This window comes from Perognathus longimembris, chromosome 28 (assembly GCF_023159225.1).
Source record: "Perognathus longimembris pacificus isolate PPM17 chromosome 28, ASM2315922v1, whole genome shotgun sequence".
NCBI classification, from domain to species: domain Eukaryota; kingdom Metazoa; phylum Chordata; class Mammalia; order Rodentia; family Heteromyidae; genus Perognathus; species Perognathus longimembris.
In genome coordinates, this window is record NC_063188.1 from 60,755,906 (window position 1) to 60,768,489 (window position 12,584).

A 12,584-nucleotide genomic window follows, 5' to 3' on the forward strand; every position below is an offset into this window, starting at 1 on the left:
ATCCCCAGCCCCAGTTTAGCATCTTATTTAAGCCATCATCCCATTTCTACTTTTGTCACAAAGATAATCTTTCCTAGGCTGGGTACCAGAGCATGCCTGTAATACTAGAAACTTAGGAGACAGATCTCAGGATTGCAGTTTGAAACTAGCCTATGCAGAAAAGTCCTTGCAATTCTTATCTCCAGTTAGCCAGTAAAAAGCTGGAGGTAGAGCTGTGGCTCAAGTGGCAGAGTACCAGCCTTGATTAAAAATTAACAATAAAAAACCAAAACAAAAAACAAACAAACAACAACAACAAAACACTGAGGGACAACACATAAGCTCTGAGTTCAAGCCCTAGTACTGGTAGGCAGGCATGTGCATGTGTGCTCATGCGCGCTTGTGCTCTCTCTCTCTTTTTTTTCTCATGTACACGTGCGCACACACACACAGATCTTCCATATTTCATAGAAGTAGTAACTCTTCCTATTTCCTATCTCTCATCTGTACACTGATCTGTAACAGCATCCATTCTCCTCATAAGGCGAACTTCTTTACTTGTGTGGCCCAACATCCATCCTGTACTCATAGTGCCTTACTCTTTGTTGCTTTTTCTAATTCCTCTTATACTGCTTTCTTCCCCTAAGTCTTATTTAAGCATAATTATCTTTCACCTTGACTTCCTCTTTTATCCTTCAAAGCTTAGTCTCTGGAAATAGCAGTCTATGATTTTTAGCATTGTTTCCACACTTCAACCTTACCCCACTCCTGCATGGATCCTAATCTACTCTGCTAAGATTACTTTTGGTAATTCAGTCACCAGGGACTTACTAAATGCCAAATCCAAAGATTCTCAGCCTGATTTTACTTTACTTCTCTGTAGTATATATGATTTCGGCTCTTCTGTACTTTGAGAGCTATTATGCTGTATATTTTCTATTATTGGTGGCCCCAAAATGTTGTTTTTACCAATATCCTGTTCTCCATATTCTGACACATGCGTCCTGGATGATTTCACCTACGCCTAGGGTTATAAAAATACTAAGCTTTCTACCTAGCATGCTTCAAAACTCACATGTTCCAAATAAACAGCCATTTCCTCTCTCTTCTACCCTTCACCTTCCCAGTGACTGGTATTTCTACTCAGTTGTCTAGAGAAACAGGTTTGGCTCTCTCTTACTTTTGAAATAGTCTCTAAGATATGCCCCTTATTTCTCCCCTACTGCCATGGCCTTAGTCACAGTTTAGTCTCTACCACCTGGCATCTGGCATCACTGCTCCCCCTCTCAAGCCTCTCCATGGTCACACTACTGCCAGAGAGATCTCTAAAAAGACATTTAATGTTGAGGCTTCAAATCATATCACATATGATGCCTATGCTCTAGTCACACAGAGCTAGCTGTAGTTCTATGCACAAACTTGTTTCATATGACTAAACATTTTCTTCCTTTTTTTGCCAGTCCTAGGGCTTAAAGTCAGGGCCTGGGCTATGTCCCTGAGCTTCTTTTGTTCAAGGCCAGCACTTGATTCACAGCACCACTTCTGGCTTTTTCCTGTCTATGTAATACTGATGAGTTGAACCCAGGGCTTCATGCATGCTAGGCAAGCAATCTACCCCTAAGCCACATTCCCAGCCCTAATAATTTCTTCCTTCTGCCTACAATGTTCTCCCATCCTTAAGCCCTATGATTTACCTATTAAGCTTTTTCCTATTTTTTTTATTGGTCCTAGGACTTGAACTCAGAGCCTGGGAGATATCTCTGAGCTTTTTTTTCTGCTCAAGGCTAATGCACCACCACTTGAGCCACAGCTCCACTTCTGGCTATTTTGGTTCTTAACTGAAGATAAGTATCACCTTAACTTTCCTGCCAAGGCTGGCTTCCAATCTTGATCCTCAGATTTTACCTTCCTCTGTAACTAGGATTATAGACATGAGCCACTGGTGCTCAGCTGCAATGATTGATCACTATTTATTTATTTAGGCCAGTCCTCAGCCTTAAACTCAGGGTCTGGGCACTCTCTGTGAGTTTTTCTTTCTTTCTCTTTTGGTCTGTCATGGGGCTTGAGCTTTGGGGCTGGGGGCTGTCCCTGAACTCTTCAGCTTAACGCTAGCCCTCTATCTCTTGGAGCTACAGTACGTACAGTACCACTTCCGTTTTTCTGGTGGTTAACTGGAGATAAAAGTCTCACGGATTTTCCTGCTCAGGCTGGCTTTAAACCATGATCCTCAGATCTCAGCCTCCTGAGTAGGTAGGATGACAGGTGTGAGCTACTTGCGCCTGGCTGTCCCTGAGCTTCTTTTGCTCAAGGTTAGCACTTGAGCCATAGCACCACTTCTGGCTTTTTCTGTTTAGGTGGTACTGAGGAACCGCAAGCACTCTACCACTAAGCCACATTCCCAGCTCCAATGATGACTTTTTATTAAGCTCGGGCATGGGTATCTCACTCATTCTAGGTCTTAATTAAGTTACTTGCAATTAGAAACTATATCTTCTGTATTAACATGTGTTATGGACAGCTAGGTAAAAACAGATGATTTGAGCCAGAGCCAGTGGCCTATAATCCTAGCTACTCAGGACGCTAAGATCTGAAGATTAAGGTTTGTGAAGCCAACCCAGACAGGAAAGTCTATGAGACTCTTATCTCCAATAAACTATCAAAAAGTCAGAAGTAGAGCTGTAGCTCAAATGGTAGAATGCTAGCCTTGAACAAAAGAAAATTCATGGCTCAGGCCCTCAATTCAAGCCCTAGGACTGGGGCATGCGCCCCTGCACACATACATGTGGGTGTACACACACACACACACACACACACACACACACACACACACACACAAAACCAAAAATAGATGGCTTGATGAGGGCTTGGTGGTACATACCTCAGGCTGGAGGATCAAAAGTTTGAGCCTAGCCTGAGCTAAATAGTGATGCCCAGAGAGACAAAAGGGTGGTTAAAATTGAAATCAGTGAATGAGTATCACAGACCTATCCAATCTTCCAAATTAAAATTCTAGAGGCCACCTCCCATTGTTCTTTCTCTAACTTCAAATGCCAGTGAGTCATGAAGTCCTATTAATCCTACTCCAACTAAAGAAGCCTTAAATCCATCCCCTCCTCTCTGTTCCAATGTTATAGGCTTACTTCAGGTTCCATTCCCCCTTACTTGAACTCCAGACCATTATCCACACTACTGCTGAAATTTAAAAAAAATTTATTAAAAAATAATGCATACTTATAAAATCCAAATACAGAAATAAAAGCACAATACCTACCTAATATACATATAGCCACATAACCTTTCCTCCATTCTCTTCGCGAGAGATTATCTGTGTGAGCAATTTAGCATATATCCTTTCATATCTTTCCCTTTGCATACACAAGTGTATATAAACACATGAACACATGATTTTGTCTTTTACAAAATAGGTTCATTCATGTCTGTTACATGAATCAATTTTTCTTAACTCACTTAATCAGGAGAAAATTTCTAAAACACAAATCACTCCTCTAGATTTCATTTCTCATAATGTAAAATTCCTTCATTATCATCATTCATTATATAACATTAATTATAAAAACTCATGACAATATGCTTCCTGCCCATTTTTCAATCTCATCTTCAGTCATTGAAAAGATTAGAGCATAAATCACCTAAATCCTTTCTGAAACAAGGCAGGTACAAACAAACAAACAAACAAACTAGGAACACACTCTGTCACTTCTAGATTTTGGCCTTTTCACTTTATCATATACTCTGCCTGGACTTTTCCATCTGACAAGTTCCTACTAGTTGATTCTTCAATAACATCTTAAAAATTGCCTCTAGAAAGACTTCCCTGATTTTCAAACAGGATCACGCATCTGTTATCCCCTACACTTTACAGCTAGCTTCTAAGTCACACTTACCTCACAGTTCTGTAATGATTTCCAATTCCACCCCTCCTCCCCCAATTTGGTGGTGAGCTCTTTGGGTAAAAGGCATGTGTCTTTGCATACTATGGGTCTAATTATGCTTATCATGCAGCAGACACTTAGTAATGCATCTCTGGAGCATTTTATGATTCTGGAAACATTACTGAGCATCTTCTTTGCACACAGCCATATCTTAAGAATGACAAGAAACAGAAGACAAATCTTTGCCCTAAGTAACTCACCACTTTCCTAGCTTTTCCCCTGGGGTAGGAGGAAAAAGAACACATTTACACAGCAACATATCATTTCTGACATACAAAATGATTCAAAAATGTACAGCTATTTGCCTCAAATCCATTTAGAAACAAGGCATTGAATTACCAAGTAAGTAAATAACCAGAAAATGGACAGTTTGTCCAACAGGTTTGTTTTGAAGTGTGGCATAGAGCTTTCCAGAACCCAATTCTCTGTTCTAACAGGGGGGAAGGGAGGGTTCTCACCTATTTCAGCTTGGAAAATTAGAAAAAGAAATGACACCATGCTTAGAAGTTTCCTAATACATCAGGAGGACATAGTTACTAGTCTTTTTATAATTCCTTCTCATAATTTGTCCTCAAGGACAAATTATGTCAGTAGCAATAAATGGCATTAATGGAGGGCATTGGAGAAGAGTAAGGTTTCTTTTTCTGTTAGTGCTAAGGGGAACAAAGTTGCTTTGTTTTAAATCAATAGGCGACACTGCCCCAACAAGATTAGGAGAGGTGACTATTATCATATACTTATTATTAAAAGTAAGGTGTTAATCTATAATTTCAGGATCAAACATTGTACAAATATAACAAATTGGGGAAAGGTGAATCACCTAGGCTGGAGAACAAAGAAGGCTGACTAAAGAGACCCCAAGGAATCCTCATTCATCAGAGTCCAAGTCACTGTCCCCAGCAATGGAGTGGAAATCCTCACTGTCCTCCTCGTCCTCTGACAGGTGGACCTGGCTTAGTACACTTGGCCCAGAGCGCTGCTCTTCCTCCTCATCTTCTTCCTCCTCTGATACCTCATACCCACCGATGCTGCTGAAGCTTGTGTCCTGGGTGTTCGACTTGGGATCAGGCTCCTCATAGCTCCCATAACTGAGAAGAGAAATATGTCATCTCTCAAGCTCGGGCACCACCCTCTAGCTAACCATTCCCATTCTCAACACCACCAAGGGATCAGCCCATCTCACCTCCTCTAGACACTAAGGTGACTGGTTCTGGACTGTTCTACAAGTTCCTGAGAGAAAAATGATCCTGTGCCAAAACATCAACTTTCCAACTTCATATACACAAGAACCTGAATGAAAGTAGCTCTCCTACACCTGAATGACACACACTGCCAGTTAGCATGACCACAAATTCTGACAGCCTGTTTCATCAACCAGCTAACAGTGTCACTCATCTGTGTATCAGAAATTAGTCAAAGATCCTGAAGGTTTTTTCTTTAATGTTATCTTGCCTATAATCCCCTCATTTCCATCTCTACTCTGTCTGCCTGGGCTTAGTCCTTTAATGTTAGTTCCTGTCTACAGAAATAAGTCTTCATGCCTCTAGTCCTGTTCTCCAGTTAACTCTTCACATTCCTGCCAGAGTGCTCTTTATTTTTTGTTTGTTTGTTTATTCTTAACTTTACTTAAAAAATCACACAAATAATGCATGTTCACTGACTTAAAAACTTAGAACATCAGAAAATTCACCAGTAACTCCACCATTCAGAGATAATCTTTTGGTATGTGACTTTCCAATTTTTTTCTATGTACTTTAGATGCTTAAGCAGTTTTTATTTACAAATGAGATATTCTACATAGTCTTCAGGAATCTGATGTTTCTCAACTTAATGATTATAATAAACATCTTTCTGTGTAAATAAACATAGTCTACAGCATAACTTTAATAGCAGCAAGGTATTCTGCTGTGCAGCTGTAACATGATTGTTTTAACAGTCTCATATTAGGACATTTAATCTGTTTCCAGCTTCTCCACTATTAAAAACAATGCTGCAATAAACATCCTTATACAGGGCTGGGGATATGGCCTAGTGGCGAGAGAGCTTGCCTCCTATACATGAGGCCCTGGGTTCGATTCCCCAGCACCACATATACAGAAAACGGCCAGAAGTGGCGCTGTGGCTCAAGTGGCAGAGTGCTAGCCTTGAGCAAAAGGGAAGCCAGGGACAGTGCTCAGGCCCTGAGTCCAAGGCCCAGGACTGGCCAAAAAAAAAAAAAAATCCTTATACAAACATCTTAATGGTGTTTCATTATTTCCATAGAATAACTTCCTAGGTAAGAAGGGGAGCCAAAGGAGACGTACTTTTACTTTTTTAAAAAATGTGCCATGACAAATTGCTATACTTCTCTCCCACCCACCCTGTTTTATCAATTTACATTCTCATCATTACTTTGGGAATAACTTTCTTCCTCTCACTGTTCCAACACCGGGCATTATTCACTTTTATTTTCACCAGTCTGATAGGTTTAAAAAAATTATACTTGTTTTCCTGCAATACTTGTTAGAGAAGTTTTTTTCATTTGTTTATTGGTTATTTACATTTCTTTTGAGAATTATTAGTTCATGTCTTTTGCTTCTTTTTTTTGGGGGGGGCACAAGCAATCTTTCTAAAATATAAATCAGATCATGCTATTCTCATTTAATGCCTGCCTAAAACATTCAGATCCTTCACAATCTGGTCTTTATTACCACTTTTCTTTTTTGTGCTGGTCCTAGAGCCGGAACTCAGGACTTGGTTGCTGTCCTTGGGCTGTTTTGCTCAAGGTTAGTGCTCTACCACTTGAACCACAGCTCTATTTCTTGCTTTTTTGGTGGTTAATGGTAGAGTTTCACGGACTTTTCTGCCAAGGCTGGCCTTGAACTGTAATTCTCAGATCTCAGCTTCCTGAGAAGTTAGGATTATAGGCATGAGCCATCAGTGCCCAGCTTATACTATCTCTTTAAGTCTTTTTGGTGCCAGTTCTGGGACTTGAGCTCAGGCCTGGGCTCTGTCGTTGAGCTTCTTTCTGCTCAAAGCTAATGTCCTACCACTTGTTCCATAGCATCACTTCGTTTTTCCAAGGAGTTAAGTGGAAATAAGTCTCTTGGACTTTCCAGCCAGGGATAGCTTCAAACGACGGTCCTCAGATCTTAAGTCTCCTTGAGTAGCTAGGATTATAGGCATCAGCCATCAGTACCCTGCTTTTTGTGTTGCTGGTCATGGGGCTTGAACTCTGGGCCTGGGCACTGTCTCTGAGCTCTTCAGCTCAAGGCTAGCGCTCTACCACTTTGAGCCTCAGCGTCACTTCCAGTTTTCTGGTGGTTAATTGGAGATAAGAAGTCTCACGGACTTTCCTACCTGGGCTGGCATGGGCTGGCTTAGAACCAGGATCCTCAGATCTCAGCATCCTGAGTAGCTAGGATTAAAGGTGTGAGCCACCAGCGCCCAGCAGCGCCTGGCTTCTTTAAATCATTTCTATTACATGGATGGTAGATATTACATCTTATCAGTCAAATGCTCCAGTCAGCAACTACTTGTATTCTCTAAGAGTGTTTTATGATGCTAGGTATTGTACTTTTACTGGCCTCTAGAATATCCTTTGCTTTCTTACCAATCTAATTACTATCCATGTTTGGCTTGGTTTTCTTCTCTAATCAACTACCCTTCTCTCCTCTCTCTCTCTCTTTTTGCCAGTCCTGGGGTTTGAACTCAGGGCCTAAAGCATTGTCCCTAGCTTCTTTTTGCTCAAGGCTAGCACTTTACCACTTGAGCCACTGCGCCACTTCCAGTGTTTTCTGTTTATGTGGTACTGAGGAATCGAACCCAGGGCTTCATGCATGCTAGGCAAGCATTCTACCACTAAGCCACATTCCCAGCCCTCAACTCCCCTTCTCATCCCTAAGTCCCAGAAAAATCTTGTGGTTGCTTGCCACAACAGTTTTCTGGTTACACTATGGTTATCACCTTTTACCTGTTTTAGTTTTCCTATTATCCTGGACTACTTTTTTTGGTATTTTTGTTTTGGTAGTGGTCCTGGGGTTTGAACTCGGGGCTTTGGTGCTGTCCCCAACCTTTGTTTGCTCAAGGCTAGCACCCTTACCACTTGAGCCCCAGCTCTACTTCTGGCTTTTTAAAAGTGTAATGGACTTTCCTCTTAGGGCTGGCTTGGAACCATGATCCTCAGATTTCAGCCTCCTGAGTAGCTAGGATTATGGTCCTGAGCCACTGGTGCCTGTTAATTGTTTTTGTACTTAGAATATTTTCCAGATGAATATATGACTGCTGGCTGGCTAGAGAGATCATATTTACATTAAATCCAACATGCCAAAGCCAAACTCATTTTATACTTTCCATTTCTACTCTACCTCTTCTTCCTCTTTTCTATCTCAATGGCAGTCCCATACATTATTCATTTCATATCCTAATCTCCTAAATTCAATTGATTTATCTAAATAACAAGTAAATATGTCCCTTCATTTTCCCTTCAGACTGACAAATTTCTGTTGATGTCCTTATTATTTGTCAATATTACCCAGTAGGGGATAACACTTAGCTATTTATCACACAAACATGTTGATTCCTTTGTTTGTTGGTTTTCTTTGGGGCAGAGTGGTAAGCTCAGGCTAGTCTTGAACTCAGGATCCCCGTCTCAGTCTTTGGAGTACTGCAATTATTGGCATGTTGCTACTATACCTGAAAAATTCCTTTTTCTTTCCTATTTTTTTTCTTTGCCAGTCCTGGGGCTTGAACTCAGGGCCTGGGCACTGTCCCTAAGCTTCTTTTGCTCAAGACTAGTGCTCTACCACTTGAGCCACAGCACCACTTCTAGCTTTTTCTGTGTACGTGGAACTGAGGAATCGAACCCAGGGCTTCACGCATGCTAGGTAAGCACTTTGCCACTGGGCCACATTCCTGGCCCCTTCTTTTCTATTTTATTGCTGGTTCTGGAGCATAAACCCAAGGCCTGCATGCTGTCCCTGAGCTTTTGTGCTCAAGGCTAGCACTCTACCACAAGAGATACAGCTCCACTTCTGCCTTTTTTGGTAGTTAATTGGAGATATACATCTCGTGGACACTCTTGCCCAGGCTGGCTTTGAATTGTGGTCCTCAGATCTTAGCCTTCTGATAGCTAAGATTAGAGGCATGAGCCCCAGGCACCAAATGCCTTCCTTTAAAAGTGAATATTCCTTACAGAACACGAGTCAAATGTCTTAACATGCTTAACTTTTCTACAATATAATCTCTTGCTACTTGCAGAGTCACAACTGTCCAACAGCCCCCACCCCCATCCGCTTTTTTGATAGTACTAAGGGTTGAACTTAGAGCCTAGTCCTTGCTAAAACTGGTGTGACATCCCTGAGAGATGACTCTAGCCCTGCTTTTTATTAGTTATTTTTAGGATAGGGTCTCACTTCCTACCCAGCCATATGCCTTAGTAGTAATCCACCTAATTTTAGGCTTTTCATCATCACTGGGATCACAAGCAGTTGCCACAGTGTCTACTTCCCTTCTGTGGAGATGGAGTCTTGTAAATTTTCCTGCCTAGACTGGCCTGGCACCACAATCCTCTCAGTCTCAGCTTCCCATGTAACTGTGGATGACAGCCATACACTACTGTATTTAGCTAGTTTGAGAAGGAGTCATCACTAACTTTTCTGCCTGGACTGGCAGAGAACTGTAATCTTTCTTTTCTCAGGCTCCCATGTACTTAGAATTACAGGTGTGAGTCACCAGTGCCTGGCTCAAACTCCCTTTTTGCTCTGAAACACTTTTTAGGTTACGGTTCTATGCTTTTGAACTTACTATTTCATCTGTAAAGTCTACCCACATGCAGATATACCATCTGCTTAGAATTCATCCTTTAAGGCCCAGTTCAAATGTTCCTTTGTCTGTGAAACTTGAGATGATCCTGCCTCTGTGTTCTCCTGGCACTTTGTACTTACTTACACTTTAGCTTTTTATTGTGGGGGTGGGAGTAGGGGTGAGACATGGTTTTGCTATGTTGGCTACCTTTGCCTTAAACTTGTTACATAACCCAGGATGGCCTTGAAGCTGCTTATCCTGGCCTGTCTTGGCCTCCCGAGTGCTTGAATTATAGGCATGCACCACCACACCCAGCTCTCATAACATCGTACTTGTAATAACGTGTGCAGTCTCTTACTAGAAGAGCTCCTCAAAGGCAGGACATGTCTTGCTCTTCTGTGTATCCCCAGAGCCTCTCACAGTGCCTAGCCTTAGTAGCTACTCAGAAAATGTTTGATGGATGAAAGCAATCTGATGCTTGGGCCCCTTCACATCACAGCTGGGCACTGATGCCACAACCCTGTAGCATGTTGCTGCCGATTACCTGATGTTGCTATCTTCCAAACCACGGGAAGTCTCCCCACCGTCTCCCTCATAGGACATCATACTTTCTTCATTTTCCATCCCCATCCTTGTATTCTCCTGAAGCATGCGGGGCTGTTTGGGTCTTATACCACTGGTTCCCACATCAGAGTCACTTCCACTTTCACTCAGCTGAATAGCTGTAAAAAGACAGATTCTGGTTCATTAATAGATACTTCATGGAGTAGGAATGTGCCAATTATACATGGGAGAAAGGAAGGAAGAGAAGAGAGGAGAGGAGATAAGGAAACATCATTAGCTTGGTCTTCCAAACTAGTTCCTCTCATACAGGCATTGTACCTGTATTTAACTCAGAGGCCTCTGTCTCTTTTGCGTGTGTATGCTGATCCTGGGGATTGAACTCAGGGACTGTACACTGTCTCTGAGCCTTTATTTGTTTACTCAAGTCTAGTGCTCTATCCTTGAATCATAGCTCTAATTCCAGCTTTCTTGGTCCTTAACAGAAGATAAGAGTCTCATGACTTTCCTGCCTGTGCTGGCTTTGAACTATGACCCTCAGATCTCAGCTTCCTGAGTAGCTAGGATTACAGGCTTGAGCCACGGGCATCTGCTTTCCCTTTTTCTTTTCTTTCTTTTTTTTTTTGGGGGGGGGGGTGCTGGTACTGGAGCTTGAACTCTGGGCCTTTCCCTCTTGTTTAGCCATTTCTTTCAAGGCTGGCTCTCTATTACTATTAAGCCACAGTTCTACTTCCCACTTTGTGGTGGTTAATGGGAAATAAGAGTCTTATGGACTTGGCTTGGAACCATCCTCAGATCTCAGCCTCCCAAGTAGCTAGAATTACAGGTAAGAGCCACTGGCACCCAGACAACAGGACATTTTCTTAATTTTCCTTCCCTGTTGCCAAACATAACATTCTCTTTTCATCTTGAGCAAGCATACAAGTGAAAACAGCTACTTAGGCAATGCCTTTTATACTGTCATCTTTTGTGTCTTTACATCCTCTAAGACCACTGAGAGTGCTCAGTAGTCTCAGTTCTATTAATGGGACTTCAATAAAAGAGAGAAATTTGATAACAGCATATGTGGCCAAGAGCCTCTTATCCAGTCCTAAGGGTTCTATAGTGAGCTCTAGAAGAGGAGACATGAAGTAGAAAGACTTACCAGAGAAAGGGTTATCGCCTTCTTCATCAGTTCCAGCATCTTCCTCATCATCTTCTCCTTCAGACATAAGCAAATCCTCATAAAGGACACTAGATTGAGGCTGTTGCACAGTTCCTTCCTCTTCATCTGCAACAGCATCATTTCCCTCTTCACTTTCCTAAACAAAATCAAGTAGGGGTCAGAGTCCCGCCCACCCTGTATCACTGCTTGCTGCCTCCCAAGTTGAGTCATTTTGGATAAACTTATTTAGTTCATTACAAGGATTAAAGTCAGACAACAGAGACCCTCTGAAGTCACCTTGGGATTTAGTCTGCCATGTACTGTTGGCATTCCTATCATATAAAGGCATAAATGTAACCATACTCACTGGGGCTGGAATGAAATCTCAGGCTTTGATCCTCCTTTTGCTTCTGATCATACACTTCAGTATCTCTACATCAAAGTCTTCCTCACTCAGCCTATCAAGGTTTTTTTTTTGGCGGGGGGGCTTGAACTCAGGGCCTGGGTGTTGCCCCTGAGCTTTTGTGCTCAAGGTTGGCATTCTACCACTTGAGCCAGAGATCCACTTCCAGCTTTTTTTTTCCTTTAAGTTTACTGGATATAAGTGTCTCATGGGCTTTCCTGGGGTTTGAACTCTGGGCTTGGGAACTGTCCCTGAGCTCCTTTTTGCACAAGACTAGCACTTTACCACTTGAGCCACAGAGCCACTTCTGTGTTTTTCTGTGATTAATTGGAGATAAGAGTCTCACAGACTTTCCTTCCTAGGCTGGCTTCAAATTGTGATCCTCCGATCTCAGCCTCCTGAGTAGCTAGGATTATAGGCATGAGCCACTGTTGCCTGGCTGCCAGACATCTTTTTGGGATTTTTTTTTGGTAGGTCATGGGGCTTGAACTGTGGGCCTGGGTGCTGTCCCTGAGCTCTTCAGGTCAATGCTAGTACTCTACCATTTGAAGCCACAGCACCACTTCTGGTTTTCTCGTGATTAAATGGAGATGAGTCTCAAGGACTTTCTTGTCCAGGATGGCTTTGAACTCTGATCTGCAGATCTCAGCCGCCTGAGTAGGTAGGATTACAGGCGTGAGCCACCAGCGCCTGGCTGCCAGTCATCTTTGATATATGTCAAATGTCATTTTTCTACTCTAGACCTTCCAGATAGCAACAA

At 42.2% G+C, this 12,584-nt stretch overlaps 1 protein-coding gene across 4 annotated transcripts in view; it reads right to left on the minus strand.

The window, feature by feature from the left end:
* Positions 1 to 12,584, minus strand: part of Taf1 (TATA-box binding protein associated factor 1) — a 103,780-nt gene that overhangs the window by 5,769 nt on the left and 85,427 nt on the right. For 3 of the 4 annotated variants that reach the window (XM_048335806.1, XM_048335804.1, XM_048335805.1), the window contains 3 exons: positions 11,422 to 11,578; positions 10,261 to 10,438; positions 3,173 to 5,020 (listed from right to left, as the gene is read on the minus strand). In XM_048335806.1, the coding sequence (XP_048191763.1) occupies positions 4,801 to 5,020; positions 10,261 to 10,438; positions 11,422 to 11,578 (555 nt within the window). In that variant the 3' untranslated portion in view covers positions 3,173 to 4,800. Of the gene's footprint in view, positions 1 to 3,172; positions 5,021 to 10,260; positions 10,439 to 11,421; positions 11,579 to 12,584 lie in introns of those variants that run through there. The other variant, XM_048335807.1, reaches the window with a different exon arrangement.